The 24,611-nt window shown below is 39.4% G+C and overlaps 1 protein-coding gene across 7 annotated transcripts in view; it reads right to left on the bottom strand.

Moving 5' to 3' along the window:
• The window catches only part of LOC122471003 (ankyrin repeat domain-containing protein 26-like), a 115,134-nt gene that overhangs the window by 23,865 nt on the left and 66,658 nt on the right, over positions 1 to 24,611 (bottom strand). For all 7 annotated transcript variants that reach the window (XM_043559318.1, XM_043559321.1, XM_043559324.1 and 4 more), the window contains 4 exons: positions 11,237 to 11,450; positions 9,221 to 9,404; positions 6,186 to 7,142; positions 4,252 to 4,398 (listed from right to left, as the gene is read on the bottom strand). In XM_043559318.1, the coding sequence (XP_043415253.1) occupies positions 4,252 to 4,398; positions 6,186 to 7,142; positions 9,221 to 9,404; positions 11,237 to 11,450 (1,502 nt within the window). The remainder of the gene's footprint in view (positions 1 to 4,251; positions 4,399 to 6,185; positions 7,143 to 9,220; positions 9,405 to 11,236; positions 11,451 to 24,611) is intronic.

Here is a 24,611-nt window from a genome sequence, read left to right as displayed (position 1 = left end):
ATGAAAAGACAATCCAATATAAAAACGGGCAAAAGAATGGATTAGTTCTTTAAAGACGACATAGAAATGGATAATAATCACGTTCAAAGGGACATGTTCGGGGTGCCTGGGTGGCTCAGTCAGTTAAGCTTCTGACTTGGGCTCAGGTCATGATCTCACTGTTCGTGGGTTCGAGCCCCACATCGGGCTCTGTGCTGACAGCTCGGAGCCTGGAGCCTGTTTCCCATTCTGTGTCTCCCTCTCTCTCTGCCCCTCCCCCGTTCATGCTCTGTCTCTCTCTGTCCCAAAAATAAATAAAAACGTTGAAAAAAAAAAGAAAGAAAAAGAAAAAAAATAATTTTAACTACTGAAAATCTAGTAGAACACCATCACCCTTTTCTGTAACTAAACGTTTTTGTTTTGTTTTGTTTTTTTTGACTTGACTTGAGAGAGAGACAGAGAGAGAGCATGCAGAAGTGGGGAAGAGAGGCAGAGGGAGAGACAGAGAAAATGGTAAGCAGGCTGCAAGCTCAGGGTGAAGCCTGATGTGGGGCTCGGTCTCATGACCGGTCTCATGATGTGGGGTTTGGGATCATGACCTGAGTGGAAATTAAGAGTCAGGACGCTCAAACAACTAAGCCGCCCAAGTGCCCCTGTAACTAAAATCTTTTTGGAGCCAGCCACACTCTCCTCTACATGCTGATTGATGGCTACTTTGAGGTCATAACAGGAGAGTTGAGCTGCTACAACAGAGACTATGGCCGACAAAACGAAATGTTTCTATACTCTGACAGAATAGCTTACCAACCTTAATCTCCTACAAAACATAACATTGTTAATGTTTTTAAATTATATATGATCAGATAAACGTACAAATGTATCTATTGGTCAAATGGAGGAAATATAGGAATTTACCTTATGGTAAACATTTCTATTTTCATATTCCAAGCACCACATCAACTATGATTTTACATATTCACATAGGCGAATGACGTTGCTATTCTCATGATTATAAAACTGAACATGCTGTTTTCAGTGACAACAAGATATTTCATGGAAGAATTTGAGAAGCAATATCCTAGTAGGGGCCAGAATGCCTGGGTCTGAATTCCCAGTTCTGCTCGTTATGAGCTGTATGACCTTGAGCACACTACCTAAAACTTCCACGTCTCAGTCTCTGCATCTGTAAAATGAAGGTAATAACAGCACCTACTGGGACACCTGAGTGGCTCAGTCGGTTCAGTGTCTGGCTCTTGATGTCGGCTCAGGACAGGATCTCAGGGTCATGTAACTGAGCCCCACATCGAGCTCTGCATGGACAGCGAGGAGCTTGCTTGGGATTCTCTCTCTCTCTCTCTCTCTCTCTCTCTCTCTCCCCTTTGCTCTCTCTCCCTACATGCCCTTCCCCACAATCTCTCTCTCTCTCTCTCTCTCTCTCAAAATAAAGGTCCTTAAAAAAGTGATCTCAAAATAAATAATAATAGTATCTACCCCACTGGGATGTTGGGAAGATTAAATTAGGAAATAAGAGATGAACAACTTAGAAGGGTACGTGGCACATAGCTCTAAGCGTCTGCATTTAGCATGATTACTGTTGCTGTATTTTGCATTCCAATACAATGTGATAGTTTAGGCAGGTGGCCTGCCAATACAAGTGTTCCCCTATACAAATTATACTGAAGTTATTCTTCATTCCACCACAAGTGGCAGCAAATGGGGAGCATGAGGCCCAGAATCTCTCCTCAGTACTTCACACAACTTTCGCCAATGCCACTAGCCAACAGTACTTTTTCCATTTATAATCCTTTTAACTTACTTCCTCTCTATACCACTCAGTGGACAATGCTCACAGACCAAGGTACAAAGAGCACCTCCTTGACTGAGTAGTAGATCCTTTACATGACCATCAGAGGCAAGGGAAAGCCACTGACATGGAAATAATCGAGTCTTGCTAAACTAAAGTTCCTCAATCATTTCACGTCCATACTGTTTACGTTAGGCTGCTTTAACATGTACTCTGATGAAGAGATTAAGGCTTTGTGGTAAAAGCATATCAGAAAAGCTGTCCCCAGATCTTTGCAGTTGGTAAAGTGTTATAAATCTGTAAATCCCAGTTCTGGCTGTGTAAGGAAGAAAGACAAATTTAGAGAGCTTTTTCATAGTGAGAGGGAAAAAAAAAAACCCAAACATTTGATTGAACATTTCTCCTCTATTTGATTAAGTGCTTTCATTAATAGTTTTATTTATATAAGTGTGTGTGTGTGTGTGTGTGTGTGTGTATAGATATACACACATTTTTTTAACATTTATTTTTTGATAGAGAGCAGGAGTCTGAGTGACGCAGAACGTGAGGGACAAAACGGATCCAACACAGGCTCTGCTGACAGCAGAGAATCTGATGCAGGGCTCAGTCTCAAGAACGTGGAGATCATGACCTGAGCCAAAGGCAGACTCTGATAAGACTGGAGACAGCCAGGCACCCCTCAATTTTGTATTTCATTTCTTAGCATACATTTAGAATCAAAGCTTTGTTATACCAATGTTTCCAAGAAGAATTTATTGATACGGCATAAAGCACTTAATTTTATCGGAAAAACTGTGAAGTTAAAATATTTTCAATTCATACAAGGATAAGTACCACACGTATCAAATATTATTATCCCTTAAATTTATACTTAGGAAGGCGAAATTACCTGTCATTAGAAAAATAAAAACAACGTCAAATAAAGAACTATATTGTTCTGCGCAGGCTAGATGACAAGTGTCAAGAGAGTTAAGGCTAATGGGAGTTACAACAGTCAGAGAAAGTTCATAGGAAAGGAGACTGTGAGACAAGTCTGAATAACATAGGTTCAGGCAAGAGGAACAGAAACTAAAAAGACAGCATGAGTAACGGCGGAGAGATGGTAAAATCAACCCAATTAACTCGGAGGATAAAATCTGATGGCAGAGACATTAAAAACAGGTGTCCACACAAGAACTACATGAATGTTCATAAGCAGCAGTATTAACAGGCAAAAAGTGGACACAACCCAAAGGTCCATCAACTGATGAATGAACAAGGGCCTTAGCCCACGATGGAGTACTGTTGGACAATAAGAAGAAATGAAGCACTGATATAAGCTGTAACCAACACAGATGAACCCGGAAAACATTAAGTGAAGCTAGCTAGTCCCAAGGGACCACACGTTGTGTGACTCCATTTATATGAAATATTCGCAAGAGGCAACTCCAGTGAGAGACCAAGTAGTAGATTGGTGGTTGCCTGAGGCTGGGGGCAACGGGTAAGGGTTTCCTTTCAGGGTCAGGAAAGCATTCTACTTGATGGCAGTGATGGTTGCACGAGCGTACACAGAGACAGTGAACTGTGCGTGTCAAATGGGTGACTTTTATGGGATGTGTATTGTACCTCAAAAAGGCTTTAAAAAAACCCCAATGGCAGGACACAGATAATGTTCTCAATTCTCGCTTTTGGGCGTACATACTATACATGATCTGAATATTTCAGATCATGTGTTTTGACAACATGTCTAAAAGGCAAAGAAAATGAAGGAAATGCCCAAGTTCAAGTGGGTTGTTAAGTGATCTTTCTGTACAAGTCATCCTGAAATCAATACAGATTCTTCCCGAAAGTGAAGATGAGAACTAAGACAATTATCTGAAACATTCCATTAAACGTTATCTTCTGATTTTATCCAGCTTGCCTCATCATGGTAATAGAGATATCATTAAAAAACATTGTTTAGCAGGGGACAAAAGTCTCTTGGGGCACCTGGGTGGCTACGTCAGTTAAGCGTCCAATTCTTGCTTTCAGCTCAGGTCATGATCTCACGGTTCATGAGACTGAGCCCACGTTGGCTCTACACTGACAGCATGGAGGCTGCTTGCGATTCTCCCTCTCTCCTCTCTCTGCCCCGCCCCTGTTAACATGCACGCACACACTCTCTCTTGCTCTTTCTCTCTCAAAATAAATAAATCAACTGTAAAATAAGTTTTACATTAAGAAAGAAAAAAGTTTCTCAATTTCTGTGAGGAAGGAGACAAAAGCCTCAACTTTCCTAACTATTACAAGAAAAAAACCGTATAACGCAAATAGTAGAATGAAAGTCAGAGTTTACGAAATAAATGTATTGTAAAGATACTAAAATCATAATCAATTAATTATAATGAAAATACAAAAGAAAGCGGCCCATGGAAGTTCGTATCCTGAAACACCTTATATTATTTAACCAGCTATAAGTTAACTGTTGACAGGTTACATTTAGTACATACTTGACTTCTGATTCGACCTAATTTCTTCTTGAGATCCCGTGTCTCATCTTCCAGACGAAGATGTGATATAACCTCCGGGGAAGCGTGTGACATAGACTGTTTCTTCAGAGTATCAGCCAGTTTTTGTTGAAGTTCTCTCACCACTACCTAATAAGACATTTCTGTTACTGATTTTCTAAATCATCTTATTATTTAATTATGTTAATAATAGACAACTCTAACATGCGTACTTTGAGAAATATCACCACATACATCAATTCACCTTCTTTTCCTTTTTTTTTTTAATTTTTTTTTATCGTTTATTTATTCTTGAGACAGAGAGAGACAGTGCATGAACAGGGGAGGGGCAGAGAGAGAGAGGGAGACACCGAATCTGAAACAGGCTCCAGGCTCTGAGCCGTCAGCACAGAGCCCGACGCGGGGCTCGAAATCACGGACCGTGAAATCATGGCCTGAGCCGAAGTCGGACGCCTAGCGACCAAGCCACCCAGGCGCCCCAATTCACCTTCTTTTAGCAACACATACACATTCCTGTTCACTGAATTCAGTTAAAGAACAAAAGGTGTTATCTCCCTGCCTAGTCAGGATGATCTCACTTAGATAATGAATTCAGCCTCACTATCCATTCTCCACTGGTGAATTTGCAAAGCTTCATAACCTACAGAAGTCTCAAAAAGAAATGGGGACATAGTGGGCACAGCAGTCGTAAATTCTATATTATGAAAGGTTTTCTCTCTTTTTTTTATTGCAGGCTTAAGTTACCGTCAGAATTCCTCACATATCCAATCCTCTCCTCTTATCCTTCTAACAGACTCCTATCTCGGAGTAAAGTCAAGTCATTCCAATGGCCCCTGCTTCCACCCCCCTCCCCTGACCTCAGCTCCTACAGCTCTCTCCCCTACTCACTCCATTCCTGCTAAACAGGAATCCTGCAACCCCTCCTTGGTCTGAAAATGGAGATCCAATGCCAACTTAATAAATCACAGAGAGATACAATTCTCTTTGTACTGGACAAACTTATGCCCACATGACAGTAACCGTGCTTCGAAATGAGCAAATTATTTGTAAAAATATTTAAATAAGTTATAAACAGCAGTGGGAAGATTACTCAAACATGGCTTTCCTGACACCACAGTTGTCCCAAATTATGATGTAGTGTAAAGTAGATACCTTTAAAGAATTAAGAGGCTGTAGGAACACATGATTTGAGACTGAAAATTGAAATTTATGTGAATAAAAATAAAATCATACCAACTTAAAATGCATAAAAAGCTACCAAAGGAAAAGTACTACCAGAAAGAGCACCTATACTTCATTTCATCTGGGAAATCTGAAGTGACTGTCCAGTTAACTCAATTAATTGGATCTAAGTTTCAAAATACTCATTTTACCTTTGAGCATTTTCATTTACCAGCTCACCACAGTAATAAAATGCGGTGGCAAAGATGACAATTATTATTGTAGGGGGGGCCTGGGTGGCTTTCTCGGTTAAGCAAGCAACTCTTGATTTCGGCTCAGGTCATGAATCTCACAGCTCCTGACTTTGAGAGTCCTGTGTCGGGCTCCACGCTGGCAGTGCAGAGCCTCCTTGGCATCCTCTCTCTCTCCGCCCCTCCCCAGCTCATGTTCTCTCTCCGACTCTCTCTCAAAATAAACTTAAAAAAAATATTATTATAGCAGTATAAGACTATCATCTAGTAACAGTTTATAACTTAACCTCTTAAAGTTTCATAGGTGACATAGTATCTGTACTCAAATCAAAACACCTCTCAGGTCTAATTTTTATTTGCTGCATACGAGTTATGCTTTTGGTTGATTTATAGTCTTTTTTTTTTTTTTAATATTCAACTAGATTCACAAGTCAGCCATAATCAAATATTACCTGAGTTTTCTTTCTGGAAATCTGAAACATTGTTATCTTTCTGGATACTTACTTCTAATTTTCCTTTCTCATTTTTATACTTATACATTCTTTCTTTTAAATGTTTACATTCATCGATTAACTCCTTATTTCTTTCTCCCAGCATAAGACCTTGTTCTTCACGTTTAGCTTTAAGGTATTTTTGGATATTCTGAAACTGGTCTTGCATATTAATCACTAGCTTTTCTTCACTGTCAGCTTGGTTGTGAGCAGCATCTAGTTGCTGTCTAAGCAACATATTTTCACTTTGTAGTTGAGATAACCTTTCCTCGAAGGATTCCTGCTTTGCAATGTATTTATTCACGTTACTTTGTTCCTTCTGATACATGTGTTCAATTTCCATCTTCTGGCATTGTGTTTGGCTTAGGTCCCTTTGTACACATTCTAAAACGAAAGTCTTTTCTCTGAGAGCATCTTTTGTGTGATGGAGCTCAATTTCCAGGGCGTTGAATTTACTTTCATCTTGAGAAAGTTGCCGAGAAAGAACTTCATTGTTATCTTGTAGTTTAGACACATCAAAATTCATCTGGTCCTGTAAGTGACCATCTTCATCTCTTGCTCTCTGGAAAGCAAGTTCTAGGTCTTTTCTTGATGTCTGACTCTCATCATGATTGTGTACAGCAGTAGCCAGTCTAGCACGGTATGATTCAACTTCTGCTTCCAGGCTCTCTTTATTTTGTTTTTCATTCTCCAGTTTAGACTTTAGCCTCGTAATCTCAGCAGTCAGAACATTAAGCTGTCCAGTATATCGGAATATTGTTTTTGATAATGTTTCCTCATTCTGCTTTATGGTCTTTTGAAGATTGTCATTCTTTTCCTTTACACTTTCAATGTCTTCACAATATTTCGTTTCCTTTCTCTGGTTCTGATTTTTGATGGTGTCTCTTTCCAGTCTTAGCATGGCGATTTCATCCTGCAACATGTGGTTTTTATGCAACAGATCTTGTATTTCCTCACGACTATCAGAAAGCTAAGTAAAACAAAGGACATTTTCAGATCGCATTCAATAAAATGACATTATCATGCTTTTCTTTGAAATTAAAGCATAACCTATGTTTAAACAATGAAAAGGTTACAGGAGGTGCCAGGGTGGCTCAGTTGGTTAAGTGTCTGACTCTTGATTTTGGCTCAGGGAATGATCTCACATTCTGTGGGTTCAAGCCCCCATCAGGCTCTGTGCTGACAGTCAGGAGCCTGCTCAGGATTCTCGCGCTCCCTCTCCCTGCCCCTCCTCTGCTTGTGTTCTCTCTCTCTCTAATGAATAAAGGAACATAGAAAGAAGGAAGAAAGAAAGAAAGAAAGAAAGAAAGAAAGAAAGAAAGAAAGAAAGATTACACTAAGTGAATATCCAACTGGAAAAAAATGAAGCTGGCACCAAATCTCAAATTTTATACAAGCATAAGTTCCCAAAAGTTCAGAACTTTAACTGAAGATAATGAAGGCATGAAAGTAAAAAAGAATTCGTGAGAAGTTTTCAGAATCTCAGAATTGGAAAGGCCTTTCTCTGATTTACAACAAACCAGAAGGCCTGAAATAAAAGAGTAATAACTCTGACTACACTTAAAAATTGAGTTTACAGTAGATATCAAAAACACAGCTACCCCACAGTAAAATCGTTAGCTCTGCATCTACTTGGACAGATTAAATTTCCTAAAATGCTTTTCTTTCTGAGGATATTTCATAGATATCTACTTTGCTAACATGTCTATAGTCAGTTATAAGAATAGATCTATTGATAACTGAGAAATCTAGGCAATGTATTATAATATAAACACTTCTCCATATATCAAAGAACTCATTTGGTTATCACAATTCTAGAATGGAGACATTAAAACGGTGAGCTGCAGGACTCTCCCCAGGTCTTCTCACTCCACGACTAGTGCTCTTGCACCAACCACTGCTACTTCTCTAGTGTAAATACACAAATATGAAAGAAGTCTTGGATTTCAAACTGCTGATAGGAAATAAGGTGAAATGTATACATCTCTTAGAAAATCATGAAATTACTGCTGCCATACCTTGTATTTCCTCTTCATGTTGAAAATAGTATTAAATATAAAAGAGGGGAAAGACACTCCACCATTTTATTAGGAATAAAATACCTATCAATAAATTGTCATTAAGTGTATACCGTAGCATACCGTTGTTTTCAAAAGTTCCTTGTAATGAAAGAGGACGCTACTTGAAGCAAACTGTTACTTTTCTCAAAAGTAGGAGACTTGATACCGAAAATATGATCTGGGAACTGGCTATACTCGTCCTCCTGTCCATTAGCAGAAGTGTTCAACTGATCTATTAATATATCAAGGCAGTGAAGTAACTGTTCAAAACCAAAACACATGTTGCTAGTAGCAATAGTTTTGAGATTAGAGAAAGCTCATCGATTCCTACAGAAAGTAATACAAGCCTCTCCTTTGGATGAGGACATTATGAATGTCACTAGTTGTTGCAGACAAATGCATTTAATCAAGAATATTATTTTATCCGATGAAACAAAAATGCCACCGTCCCCCATGCCCCTCCCCCAAAATATATGTGCTGTTAAAACCCTCTATAGTTTCCGTGATGTACAGTGTTGGGTTTTTAAAATTTATATATACAGACATGGAGAAAAAGTAATAATAATTAAAAGAGAGAATGTATACAAATACATACACACATGTACTTCAAAATGACTAAAGAAGATATTTCAGAATTCGTTTTCTTATGAGCCATTTCTAGCACCTTTTGCTTGTAAAAGTGATTGTTTAGACTTCCATCTTGGAATACTCTGGCCTTCTGTTCTGGAGAAAGTTGCCACTGTCACTGCGCTTTTCTACAACCTGGAGATACATTTCACCACGATTTTGGTCTCATACCGTTAAAAAAAAAGTCAAAAGCTGAAGAGGAAAACTTTAAACAAATGTTCCAAGGAACATGATCCCATGTTTTAATTTATTTTAAACCTAAATAATATATATTGAATCAAAGGGATACCATAAAATATATATATAATACACTATATAGTATTGATGGAAATATACAATTTTTTCTCAAAAAGTAATTTACCTGATTCAAATTATCTTTTGCGGCCTTCAATTCCATGTTTCGTGTTCTAAGAGCGAGTTCAAATTCTTGTTTTGTTTTAACTTCCTTCTTATACTGGTCTTCTATTCTTCTTAACTTCTCCCTACTTTTTTCATATAACAGATCAGCATTTCTTCTTTTTTCTTCCTCTTGTTTTAAAGCAAATCTGCAATTTAATGTGCTTATTTTAAAATTTGTTTTGTTAGAAATAAAAAGTTCCTCTTATGATCTGGTTCCACATATGTTGGCTTACCGTCCAAATGAAATTTCTATGTTCTCAAGTTTTTTTTTTTCTTTCTAGGGCTCATGTTTTTAATTTGTCACTTCAATCTCTTCCAAAACATATATACCATTGAAAAGAAGCAAGGACAAAGCGTTATGCAACTTAGTTACTTTGAGTCAGTAATAACTCTGGTAGATGTTGTAGGAAAGAAGTTTGAAATTATTCAAGAAAGTGAGAGTTGAAAATTACCCCTTTTCCCACAGGTATAATTATTCCTCCACAGGACAGATAATTCAGTTACTCATTAAAAAGAGAAGTTGCTGTTTAGAAACAAGTTTATCAATTCACTGGAAATACAATTTCCACTTGACGAAACATTACAGGTACCTCCAAAAATGATGTGCAGTGTAAGAGAGCATCTGCGGATGTTGTTTACACAACACACACGTGCAGATTACTGTCATCCAAGACTAGACTAGCAAGTCTAATATCTGTTGCCCTATACTTTTTGTTTCTTCTTCCACAACACTTGCAACTTACCTTGTTGATGATTACCTACTTTATCAATCACTTAAAAATCCCTTCTAGAACAACACAGGATACATATCAATTAAGTAAACAATAGAGAGTGATATGAGCTTTCAGTATACACTTTTGAATTAATTTTATCTACCTATGACAGAGATGTTGGAAAAACTTATCAGCAATCACTTTCCGTATCACTTTTTTTTTAAAATGTTTATTCATTTTTGAGAGAGAAAGGGAGAGCCCATGCAAACAAAGGAGGGGCAGAGAGAGAGAGAGGGAGACAGAAAATCCGAAGTGGGCTCTGCACTGACAGCAGAGTCCTCAATGCGGGGCTCGAACTCAGGAACCCTGAGATCATGACCTGAGCCAAAGTCAGACGCTTGAATGACTGAGCCACCCAGGCACCCCCATTTTCCTTTGTTTAAATTTTTTATTGAGGGAGAGATGACACAAGTGAATGAGGGCGGAGAGAGAGAAAGAGAGACAGAATCCCACGAGGGGCAGAGAGCGAGGGAGAGACAGAGAGAGAGAGAGAAGAGGGGCTCACCCGAAGTGGGGCTCGTGCTCACCCAAAGCAGGGCTTGAGCTCACCCAAAGCCGGGCTCAAACTCACGAGATCATCCCCTGAGCCGAAGCCAGATGCTTAACCAACTGAGCCACCCAGGCACCCCCACTTTACCTTTTAACCCCTGCCTGTTAAGAATCAAATGGAATCAATTTGGGGGGATTTTACTGTCTTGAGAAAAATGACCATTTTATACTCTGGTGGTAGGTACAGAAATTAATATAAGCTTTCCTGAGAGCAATTGAAAAATATGGATCAAAGACCTTTTTTTAAATTTGTTATACTTTAACCAAATTATATTATATTGAAGAATTTGTTCCAAGTAACCAGAAATGTAGGAACAGATTTATATAAAAGACATTCTTGACAGCACTAATTAAAATACAGAAAGATGAAAAACAAGCAGAATTCAATCTGTTAAATAATGACGTTTCTTGGACTATGGTGGACTTTTACACGGCCATTAAAATTGCGATTTGGAATAGACATTAAATTCTTAGAAGTATTCACTGTTAAGAACGTGCTGTGTTATTTCCAAGAATCTCACACTTCACAACACTAAAGAAGTTTTCTTTCCCGGAAAATCCTATAAGGTTAAGTTTGCAGTTACAAAACTGCCCCTACACATCTGTCACCCAAAAGTAAAGAGTTCAAATATTTCTTTGAAACCGAGATGCTATACCTCAAACAGCATACTTCATGTTCCCATTCCATTTTTTGATGCTCTAACCGTGATGTCACGTCTTTGGCTTCTCGTAGCTCGTTTTGTAGTGCACTAACCGTTTTTTCCATTTTTTTAATTTTTCCCGTAACTCGTTTACAGTGATTTTTGTTAAGTTTCCTTAATCTTTTATAAGAAACAAGTATATTTTGGATTTTTAAGAAGCCAGCAGAATCTGCATCAGAGAAGAAACAGAAACAGAAATAAAATATATGAGTACTTCTTGCATATACAGGACTGTGCATCTTCAATTCACTCATCCACACATTGAATAAATATATACCTTCAATGTAAGACATTATACTCAGCTCTACAGATACACTAGAGAAGACCCCTGGTTCGCGATTAGCTTCAAGTTTGGTGAAGGAGAAAGACAACTCAAACGCTAAGTCTAAATTCAGATAGTTCCTATCAGAAAACAGAGTTCTGTGATCATAACTTGATCCAGATTGGGCCCAAGAAAGATAGATTTCCCTGAGGAAGAGGTAACTCTACTGAGGAATGAAGGATGAGCAGGAGGCAATTAAGCAAAGGAGGAAGACAAGCACTCCCGACGGTCTAGAGCGTGTGCCGAAGTTCCACTGTAACCTGCTTCTGGCCAACATGGAGTAACACGTACTGATTGATCTTCCTACCTGAAGCAGGCAAAACCAAAACAGACAAATTACAATTTTAACATGATTTTCAAGACACAGAACTTCAGACGATGAAGGACAATGATCCCTGGAAACAAACCACGTTAGCCTAACACATGCCCAAGCTCACTGCCTTGAGAGAGTTTTCAGGCTACGACCCAGGAGACATAAATGATTTAAATAGACTCCTCCAGACTCCTTGAGTCGAGGTGACGAAACTGAGAGTCTGGTGAATTCAAGGCACATAGAGATGACAGGTCAGCATCCAGGAGAGGAGAAAGCAGAACACAGAAAGAACTCTGGACATCTGCAGAGGGTCCCCTTTGGCTACTCAGCAGAGTAACAACCAATGCATACATGGAAGGAAGTCATCAAGGGAAAAAAAATCTGAAAAGAGAGAGGAAACACTGCCTGGTGCTCCCACAGCACAAGGGACAGTATCTATTCACATTAGCTAGGATAGAAAAACTCATAATTGGCTTTAGGCTGATCACCACTCTGGATTCATCCAATGATTCGTAATAGCAACACTAAAGGATCCATCTGTTTGTAAGTAACCTAAAGATATCTCCAAACAAAGCATGAAAAGATAACTAGAGGCATAGAAGCTATTGTTTTAAAAACCAAATAGCACTTACAGAGATGTAAATTATGTTAGACATGAACAATACGATGGACAGGAATAAACACATATGAGACATCACAAAACAAAAGACTGAAGTTTAACATTGGCAACCTGGAAGACAACTTCAAGGGGGAAATACACAATTGCCCAAAGAGGCAGGGGAAAGGGAGAGGAAAAAAAAATGGCCCAAATCTTCCTAAACTTCATGAAAACTATAATCCCACCGACCCAGGAAGGATCTGTCTAGGAAAGAAGAGATGGAAGTCAACTATTGTAATTTTCCTAAACTATATACGATGTGGTATAACATTAATGGAAGCTAGACTGTGACGTTTAACCCACAGACTATAAAACCTAAACCAACCACCACAATAGCAAAACTGAAAAGTTCTAGCTAGGAAGCCTAAATAAATAAGTGAATAAGTGAATAAATAAATACATAATAAATGGATAAAACTGAATCATAAAAATGACTCGATTAAAAGAAAGCGGAAAAAGAAGAGAACAGGAACAAGGAGCAGATAGGACAAATGCAAATCAAACAGCATGATGACAGATTCAAATCAACTCTATCAATAATCACAGCAAGTGAAAACGGTCTAAAAGCCTCAACTAAGACGCAGAGTGTCAGAATGGATAAAAAAGGAAGACTCAGCTATATGCTACCTATACAAAATGCACTTAAAATGTCAAGACAGAAATTTGTTCAAAAGACAGAAATATGATATAGCACACTAACACTTGACCAAAGAAGGCTGAGCTAGAGTGGCTATATGAATACCAGACAACACAGTTTCAAAACAAAAAATTATTACCAGCAATAAACAACAGGTCACTGTATAATCATAAAAGGGTCAATTAATAGCAATCTTAAATGTTCATGGATCCGTTAATAGCTTCAAAGTACCTGAAGCAAAAATTGATAGAACCGAAAAGAGAAATAGGCAAATTCACAATTATAGCCTGATATTTCAATAGGCACAACATCAGCAAGGACACAGTAGACTTGACCACCACTATTCTTCCCAAGGATCCATGGAACACTTACCAAAAAAGACGATACTCTGGGTCATAAAATAACTCTTAATAAAAGGAAGAAGTCAAGAGGCCTGAAGTCATAAAAGTGTGTCCCCTGACCACAAAGCAATCAAATCAGAAATCAAGAACAAAAATATCTCTGGAAAACACTCAACTATTTGCGAACTACAGAACACATCGAAATATCCCCTGGGTCAAAGAACTAATGAAAAGAGAAAAAAATTAGAAACGATTCTGAACTGTATGAAAATGAAACCACAGTAGAATTTGTAGAGTCCTGCTTTAGTAGCACTCACATGAAGACTGATGGCACTGAATGTATACATTAAAAAAGAAGAGGGAAGTGCGATGCTCCTTGCTGCCTTTGTGGCTCCTCCCCTGCTTCCCAGGCGCCACTCCCCACCCTGCTCCTGTGGCAGTTGGAGAGCTAGAACTTTGTTCAACTGCCCACAGTTCTGGCTTTCAGCCTGGTGGGGGCGGGGTGCACCACCTGCCCGGGATTGAAGGTGGGGGAGTAGCTGCAGGAGGCAACCACCCTACCCTGAGGTGGGCAGGGGCCGGACCCCGCCCCCTGCTCCCCCAGCCCCCGCCACCACCCCCCCCCCCGTCCCCATGCCCCCCACGCCACTCCCCACCCAGGCCACCCCACTGGTGCCAACCCCCGCCCCCGAGAACACTCGCCCCCACCCCCGCACCTCCAGCCACCTCGCCCCCACCGACCCCCACCCTCCCGCCACCCCCCACCCCCGCCACCTCCCCGCCCGCGTACACTAGATTGTACGGTTCACGAGGGACCCTGTAACACATAAAACATTCAGGCGGATCCAACAACAGTGGTATTGAACCAATAATCCTGCTGAACAACAGATCTTGGAATTCATAGAGGATCTTAGGACTCCTTCAGTGATCTCCCTGAGGCCCGCCACTTCCAATGAACTAGTTAAACAAAGAAAACATGATGAAGTCTGGATGGTTGACTTCTACTCCCCATGGTGTCATCCATGTCAAGTCCTAATGCCAGAATGGAAAAGAATGGCCCGGACACTAACTGGACAGTTACTGTGGGCGGTATAGACTGCCAACAGTATCGTTCTTTTTGTGCCCAAGTAAATGTTCAGGGATACCCTGAGATAAGATTATTCCCCCCAAACCAAATAAAGCTTTTAAGTATCACAGTTACAAGGGTTAGAAGAGAGATTTGGGGTCTAGGATTTCTACTTCAAGCATCCACAGATCTAATGCCTCAGACTTTTGATGAAAAAATTATGCAAGGGAAACATCACTGGGGGATTGAATTCTATGCTCCTTGGTGTGGACCTTGCCAAAATTTTGCTCCCGAGTTTGAGCTCTTGGCTAGGATGATGAAAGGAAAAGTGAAAGCTAGAAAAGTCGACTGTCAGGCTTACGCTCAAGCATGCCAGAAAGCTGGCATCAGAGCCTATCCGACTGTTAAATGTTATCCTTACAAAAAAGCAAAGAGAAACATTTGGGGAGAGCAAATGGATGCCAGAGATGCAAAAGCGATTGCTGCCTTAATATATGAAAAACTGAACAATCTCCACACTCATGGAAAGAGAGATAAGGATGAACTTTAATGATGTGAAGATGAAGAATAAAGGGAAAAGGAATTCTAACACATGGCAGCAGAGGATCATCTTTGTAGGATGTTGCTACATTCCGGGTCGGAATAAAGGAACATTATCTCAGAAATGTAATCGCACCGTCTGAATTCTGTACAACATTGGTATAAATGAAGGGTCTGCAAGCTTTTTCTGTAAAAGGCCAAACTGTAAATATTTTAGGCTTTGTAGACCATGTCCATTTGTCACATAGTCCTTTGTTTTTGCTTTGTTTACAACACTTTAAAAAGTCTGAAAATTTTTCTTGCCTCAGGGCCATACACAAACAGGCCAAGCCACATTCAGTCCATGGGCCACAGATTGCTAAGCCCTGGAAATGATACTAAACCTGCCTGGCTCAAGCAGGAACCTGCTCTGTCATGTACATACACGTCTAGGGTCTATTCTTTAAAGTTTTGTGGCTGGCCTGAAAGGAAATAACTTGGTATTTAGTTACCTGTCTTAAAAATTGTGTGAAATGGCCACCATGTGGCCAGGAGATACCTGATTTTCATGCTGTATTTTAGTGAAGAAATTTTCTTCTTTTTTTCTGTCTATAGGTGGAAGAAATGAGTTTAATTTTTCATAATTGAGAAAAATTTTGGTAAAATAACTCCAATAGATTTCTACAGGATCTGGAAGAAGAAGAAGAAGAAGGAGAAGAAGAAGAAGAAGAAGAAGAAGAAGAAGAAGAAGAAGAAGAAGAAGGAGTGTAAGGAGGAGGAGGAGAATGGGAGGGGGACGAAGAAGGAGGGGAAGAAGAAGGAGAGGAAGAAGAGGAAGAAGAAGAAGAGGATGAGGAAGAAGAGAGGTCTGTTGGTTCCATCTTTAGAAACTAGAAAAAGAAAACAAATTAAAGCCAAACCAAGCAGACAAAAGGAACGAATAACACTCAAAGACAAAATCACATGAAAGAAAGCAGAAAAATGATAGAGAATAATCGATGAAACTAAATGCTTTCAGGAGGTGAAAAAAAGGGATAAATTTCTACCAAGACTGATCCTGAAATGAAGAGAAACAAAGGAAATATTAACAATATATCAGAAATTAGTAATGTGCCATTACTAAAGATTCACAGATACTAAAAAAAAAGACAAAGTAATATTATGAACTTTATATAATTAATCTGAAAACTCAGATGCAGTGGGTAAATCCCATGGAAGACAGAAATTAGCAAAGCTCAATCAAGAATAAGGGGTACCTTGCTGGCTCAGTTCGTAGAGCATGTGACTCTTGATCTCTGGATTGTGATTTCAAGCCCCATGTTGGGTGTAAAGATCGCTTAAAAATGAAATAAAGTAAAATGAAATGAAATGAAATGAAATGAAATGAAAAATAAAATAAAGGAAAAAAAAGAATAGATTAGCTACCTAACTCTATATCTATAAAAGAAACTAAAGTCTTAGTTAAAGATCTTTCCACACAAAACAATTTCAGGGCCAAGTGGCTACTCTGGTAAATTCAACCAACATTTTAGGAACAGATGTCATCTATTCTACACAAAGTCTCCCCCAAAAGCGGAGAGGAGAAATATTTCTCCCCTCATTCTATAATGCTAACATTACCTGAAACCAAAACTAGACAAAGATACTATAAGAAAGAAAATTCTGTCATAAGCATGGGAGCAAAATTTCTGAAGAAACCATCCACACATCAAATCTAACACTACATTAAAGAGGGGGTGAGTCCACATGACAGAGAAGGAGGGGGACGTGAAATTACCGCATCCCTCAAACACAGCAGTGAGGCAAGAAGACGTGGAAATCTAGGAATCCAGGCTACAGAGTGACATAAACATCTCCAGGGGCCCAGGAGGACAACTTGCCAGGTCATGGAGATTTTTAATCTATTTTTTCTGCACCTCTTCTGTATCTCCTTCTTCTTCATTTTCCTCTCTCATTCTCTCTCTCTCTCTCTCTCTCTGTCTGTCTGTCTCTGTCTCTGTCTCTCTCTCTCTCTCTCTCTCTCTCTCTCTTTTCCCTCCTTGGATTAAGTTGTATAGTATCTCTGATTCTCTGCCTGGTCAATTTTTTGTCTCTTCTCTTTTCCCTTGCCCCTGTCATTTCTCCCTTTGTATGGGATAAGACATCTTCCATCACCACCACCACCCACACTGTTTACATTTGTTTCCAAGGTTACATTATGAACAAATCTAAGCACACCTAGTGGAATGGCCAACCCACCAATAGGAGTAGGGAAATAAAGCAACCAGAGTCACAACAACAGAGAGCATGAAACACACTCCAAAAAACCTGTTGAAGGGCCAGGCCCTGGACAGCATATGACCCCTTTTAAAAATAGTAGTGCTCTCAGGTGCAGGACACATGACAGCTAGGAAAACACATAAAGTACTGAACACTGATGAAATGGAAGAATTCTCCTCAAAAGGAACTCCAGGAAGAAATGACAGCTAGAGAACTGCTCAAAACAGATATAAACAATAAATATACCGGTTCAAGAATTTAGAATAACAGTTGTAAGATTAACAGCTGAGCTTACAGAAAAAGCATAGAAGACAGGAGAGAATCTATTGCTGCAGGGATGAAGGAACTGAGAAATAGTCACAACAATGAAGAAATATTGTAAATAAGATGCAAAATAAACTAGATGCAGTAATAGCAAGGATGGAGGAAAGAGAGGGGAGAATAAGTGACATAGAAGATGAAATTATGGAAAATGATGAAGCCAAGAAAAAGGGTGATAAGAAAATATTAGACCATGAGGGGAGTATTAGAAAACTAAGTGATTCAATGCAATGTAATAATATCCATATCATCAAAGTTCCAGCATAAGAGAGAGAGAAAAGGGCAGAAGGTTTACTTGAACAAATTATAGGTGACAACTTCCTTAATCTGGAGAAGGAAGCAGACATCCAAATCCAGCAGGCACAGACAACTCCCTTCAGATTCAACAGGAATAGGTCTTGTCCACAGCATATCATAGTGAAACTGACAAGTTACAAAGAGAAAGAGAGAATTCTGAAAGCAGCAAGGGACAAACGGGCCTTAACCTACAAGGGTAGACACATATGGGTAGTAGCAGACCTGTCCACCGAAACTTGGCAGGCCAGGAGGGGATGGTAGGAGAAGGTCCATGTGCTGAATAGGAAAATATGCAGCTAAGAATCCTTTCTCCAGCAAGGCTGTCATTCAGAACAGGAGAGATAAGCTTTCCCAGAACAACAAAAACTAAAAGGGCTCATGACCACTAAACCAGCCCTGCAGGAGATCCTCAGGAAGACTATGTGAATGGAATGTTGCCAAGTCTACAAAGGACCAGAAACATCACCACAAGCATGAAACCTACCGACAACACAATGACACTAAATCCATATCTTTAAATAATCACTCTGAATGTGAATGGACTAAATGCCCCTATCGAAACACACAGGGTATTGGGATGGATTAAAAACAACAACAACAACAAAATCCATCTATATGCTGCCTACAAGAGACTTATTTTAGACATGAGGACACCATTAGATTGAAGGTTAGGGGATGGAGTACCATGTATTATGCTACTGGAAGTCAAAAGAAAGCTGGAGTAGCCATACGTAGATGAGATTTCAAACCACAGACTCTAACAAGAGATGAAGAAGGGCAATACGTCATAGTTAAGGGATCTATCCATCAAGAAGAGCTAACAATTGTAAATGTTGGTGGCCCCAACTAGAGACCCCACAAATATATACATTGACTAATCACAAACATAAGCAATCTTATTGATAATCATATGGAAATTGTAGGTGACTTTAGTACTCCCTTGCAACAATGGACAGATCATCTAGGCAGAAAATCAATAAAGAAACAAAGGCTTTGAATGATACACTGGACCAGAGGGATTTGACAGACCTATTCAGAACTTTTCATCCAACAGCAGCAGAATACACATTCTTCTCGAGTACACGTGGAACATTCTCCAAAACAGATCACACAGTGGGTCACAAAACAGCCCTCAATAAATATAAAAGAACTGAGATCATACCATGCATATTTTCAGATCACAACACTATGAAACTTGAAATCAAACAAAAGAAAAAGTTTGGAAAGCTTCTGAATGCATGGAGGTTAAAGAACATCCTATTGGAGAAAGAATGGGTCAACCAGACGATGAAAAGAGAAATTAAAAAAATATGGAGGCAAACGAAAATGAAAACATGACAGTCCAAACCCTTTGGGATGCAGCAAAGGCAGCCCTAAAAGGAAAACACATTGCAATCCAGGCATTTCTCAAGAAATAAGAACAATCCAAAATACAAAATCGAACCTCACACCTAAAGAAACTAGAAGAAGAAGAGCAAAGAAACCCTACAGCCATTAGAAGAAATAATAAAGATTAGAGCAGAAAGAAACACCATAGAATCAAAAAAAAAAAAAAAAAAAAAAAAAACCAAAAAACAAAACGCAAAACACAGGAACGCAAAGAACAGATCGGTGAATCTAAGAGCTGCTTTTTTTTTAAACGAATAAATAAACTTGATAACCCCCTAGCCAGCTTTCTCAGAAAGAAATGAGAATCCGAAGAGATGAAATCATGAATGAAAGAGAAGAGATCACAGTCAACACCACAGGAATTCAATTATTAGAGAATACTATGAAAATTTATATGCCAACAAACTGGACAACCTGGAAGAAATGGACAAATACCTAGACAACTACAGACTACCCAAACTCAAATGGGAAGAAATAGAAAATTTGAACAGACCCATAACCAGCGAAGAAATTCAATCAATTATCAAAAATCTCCCAACAAATAGGAGTCCTGGGCCAGAAGTCTTCCCAGGGGAATTCTACAAGACATCGAAAGCAGAGTTAATACCTATACTTTTCAAGCTGTTGAACAAAGAAATGGAAGAAAAGCTTCCGGACTCATTCTGTGAAGCTAGCATTCCCTTGATTCCCAAAACAGATAGAGACCCCACTAAAAAGGAGAATGACAGGCCAATGTTCCTGAAGAACATGGATGCCAAAATTCTTAACAAGATACTAGCAAATCCAATTCGGCAGTGTATGAAAGAATTCTTCACCATGATCAAGTGGGATTCATTCCTGGGCTACAGGGCTGGTTCAATATTCGCAAATCAATCAAAATGATACATCACATTAATAGAAAAAGGATGCGATCATCCATATGATCCTGTCAATAAAAGCAGGAAAAAAACATTTGATAAACTACGGCATCCTTTGTTAGAAAAACCTTCAAGAAAGTTGGGATAGAAGGAACATACCTTAACATCCTAAAAGCCATATATGAGAAGCTCGCTGCTAATAGCATCCTCAATGGGGAGAAACAGAGAACTTCCCGCCCCCCCACCACAGGAGATAAGGAACATGAAAGGGATGTCCACTCTCACCAGTGTTGTTTACCATAGTGTTGGAAGTCCTAGCCTCAGCAATCACAACAAAATGAAATAAAACTCATCCAAATTGGCAAAGAAGAAGTTACACTTTCACTTTTCGCAGATGACATGATACTCCACATGGAAAACCCGAAAGACTCCACCAAAAAGCTGCTCGAACTGATACATGAATTCAGCAAAGTCACAGGATACAAAAATCAACACACAGAAATTGATTGCACTTCTATATACCAATAATGAAGCCACAGAAAGAGAAATCAAGAAACTGAGCTCATTTACAATTACACCAAGAACCATAAAATACCTAGAAATCAACCTAACCAAAGATATAAGAGATTTGTATCCTGAAAACTGTAGAAAAAATATCAAAGAAATTGAAGAAGACACAAAGAAATGGAAAAACATTCCATGCTCACGGACTGGAAGAAGAAATATTATGAAAATGTCGATACGACCCAAAGCAATCGACACAATCAGTGCAATCCCAACCAACATTGCACTGGCACTCTTCTCAGAGCTAGAACAAACAATCCTAAAATTTGTATGGAACCACAAAAGATCCCAGATAGCCAAAGTCATGTTAAAAAAGAAAACCAAAGCTGGAGGTGTCACAATCGCAGACTTGAGCCTCTACTACAAAGCTGCAATCATCAAGAGAGTATACTATCGGCACAAAAAGAGACACAAAGGCGAATGGAATAGAACAGAGAATCCAGAAATGGACCCACAAATGTATGGCCAACTAAACCTTGGCAAAGCAGGAAAGAGTATCCAATGGAAAAAAGATAGGCTCTTTAGCAAATGGTGCTGGGAGAGCTGGACAGCACCATGCGGAAGAATGAAACGGGACCAGTTTCTTACACCATTCATCAACTCAAAATGGATGAAAGACCTCAATGTGAGAGAGGAAACCATCAAAACCCTAGAGGAGAACACAGGCCACATCCTCTTTGACCTTGGCCACAGCAACTTCTACTCAACACATGTCTGAAGGCAAGGGACATAAAAGCAAAATTGGGCTATTGGGACCTCATCAAGGTAAAAAGCTTCTGCACTGCAAAGGAAACAATCCACAAAATTAAAAGGCACCAACGGAACGGGAGAAGATATTTGCAAATGACATAAAGGATTAGCATCCATACTCTATAAAGAATTTACCAAACTCAACACCTGAAAAACAAATAATCCAGGGAAAGAATGGGCAGAAGACATGAATAGACACTTTTCCAAAGAAGACATCCAGATGGCCAACAGGCACATGAAAGGATGTTCAAGGTCGCTCATCATCAGGGAAATACAAATCAAAACCACATTGAGATACCACCTCACACCGGTCAGAGTCGATCAAATTAACAACACAGGAAACAACAGATGTTGGTGAGGATGTGCAGAAATGGGAACTCTCTTGCACTGTCGGTGGGAATGCAGGGTTGGTGCAGCTGCTCTGGAAAACAGTGTGGAGGTTGGTTCCTCAAAAAATTAAAATAGAATTACCCTACAACCCAGGAATTGCACTACAAGGCACTTACCCAAGGGATACAGGAGTGCTGATTCATAGGGGCACGTGTACCCCAACGTGTATAGCAGCACTATCAACAATTGCCATATTATGGAAAGAGCCCAAATGTCCACCAACTGATGAATGGGTAAAGAAGATATGGTTTATATATACGATGGCTATTACTTGGCAGTGAGAAAGAATGAAATCGTGCCATTTGCAACAACATGGATGGAATTGGAGGGTAGTATGTGAAGTGAAATAAGGCAGTCAGAGAAAAACAGATATCATGTTTTCACTCATATGTGGGTTTTGAAAAACGTAACAGAAAAACATGGGGGAACAGAAGAGGGAAAAATCTTTTCAGACAGGGAGGCAAACCATGAGAAACTTTTATTTTTTAATTTTTTTTCAACGTTTATTTATTTTTGGGACAGAGAGAGATAGAGCATGAACGGGAGGGGCAGAGAGAGAGGGAGACACAGAATCGGAAACAGGCTCCAGGCTCTGAGCCATCAGCCCAGAGCCTGACGCGGGGCTCGAACCCACGGACCGCGAGATCGTGACCTGGCTGAAGTCGGACGCTTAACCGACTGCGCCACCCAGGCGCCCCCATGAGAAACTTTTAAATGCAGAGAACAAACTGAAGGTTCATGGAGGGGTGGGGGAAAGGGGAGAATGGGTGATGGGCATTGAGGAGGGCACTTGTTGGCATGAGCACTGGGTGTTGTATATAAGTAATGAATGTTGGGAATATACTCCCAAAGCCAAGAGCACAATATATACACTGTATGTTAGCTAACTTGACAATAAATTATATTTAATTAATTAGTTAATTAATTAAACTATAGCCATGTGTGTGTGTGTGCGGGGTGGGTGGTGGAATCTAGCAATACACTAAGGGATAATTTGTTATGACCAAATGGTGTTTATCCAAGAAATGCAGAGTTGGTTTAAGATTCGAAAACCAATTAGTGTTATTCACCATATTAACAAACTTTTAAAAAAGGAAAATTATATGATCATCTCCGTAGGTAAAATAAGGCCCTTGTCAAAATTCAACATCCCATTCCAGATAAAAACTTTCAGCAATCCTGGAATACAAGGGAACTTCAATATGACTTAAAACAAAACAAAACAAAACAAAACAAGTCATGATAACTCTACAGCTAACGTTACATGTAATGGTAAAACACTGAATGCATTTCCTAGAAGATCAGGAAGAAGACAAGTAGGCCATTCACTGAATGACTTCTTCTCTTCAGCACTATACTAGCAGTTCTAGCCAACGCAATCAAACAAGAAAAAGCTACAAAGGACATCCAAATAGAAAATGAAGTGAAACTGTCTCTATAGCAATGACATGGTCACAAAATAGAAGTTGGCAAACTCCCACCTGTGGGCCACGTTACTTGTTTTGGTAAATTAAATTTTATCAAAATACAGCCATGTCCATTAATGTATGCAGTATCTATTGACTGCCCTTATAGTACAATGGCAAAGCTGTTTAGTTGCGACAGAGAATGAATTGGCTACAAGTCTACAATATTTACCATTGTTAGTAAAATAGTAATTAAAAATGAATTTTAATGAACTTTGCTTATGTAGAAAATCTGACAGAATTAAGAAAAATGCTACTAGAATTAATGAATTTATAGCGGCACATGGATGACTCAGTCGGTTGAGTGTCTCTTGATTTCAGCTCAGGTTATGATCCCAGAGTCATGGGATGGAGCCCTATGTCAGGCTCGCACTGAGCATGGAGACTGCTTAAGATTCTCCCTGTCTCTCTCTCTCTCTCTCTCTCTCTCTCTCTCTCTCTGCCCCTCTCCCCTGCTGATGTACTCTCTCTAAAATTAAATATATGTAGGGGCGCCTGGGTGGCTCAGTCGGTTAAGCGGCCGACTTCAGCTCAGGTCACGATCTCACGGTCCGTGAGTTCGAGCCCCGCGTCGGGCTCTGGGCTGATGGCTCAGAGCCTGCAGCCTGCTTCCGATTCTGTGTCTCCCTCTCTCTCTGCCCCTCCCCTGTTCATGCCCTGTCTCTCTCTGTCTGAAAAATAAATAAAACGATAAAAAAAATTTAAATATATGTATACATATAAATTTATCAAGGTTGGAAGATACAGAATCATTACACAAAAATCAACTGTATTTCTATATACTTGCTATAAAGAATCAAAAATTAAAATTTCAGGGCACCTGGGTGCCTCAGTTGGTTAAGCGCTGGGCTCTGGCTAAGGTCATGATCTCAACGTTGGTGAGTTCAAGCCCCATGTCGGTTCTGTACTGACAGCTTGGAGCCTGGAGCCTGCTTCAGATTCTGTCTCCCTCTCTCTCTGTCCCTCCCCAACTCATGCTCTGTCTCTCTCTCAAGGGCAAACATTACAAAAAAATATTTAAATTTAAGATATTTACAACTGCACTGAAAATAAAAAATAATCACAGTTAATATCATAAAAGACAGAAAGACCTATACATTAAAAACTACAAAATATTACTGAGAACATTTTAAAAGACCTATATCAAGGGAGAGATATATCCTCTGTTCAGGGGTTAAAAA

This window comes from Prionailurus bengalensis, chromosome D3 (assembly GCF_016509475.1).
Source record: "Prionailurus bengalensis isolate Pbe53 chromosome D3, Fcat_Pben_1.1_paternal_pri, whole genome shotgun sequence".
Lineage (NCBI taxonomy): Eukaryota > Metazoa > Chordata > Mammalia > Carnivora > Felidae > Prionailurus > Prionailurus bengalensis.
Note: the sequence above shows the minus strand (reverse complement) of the source record. Positions and strands in the feature narration are given on the sequence as shown.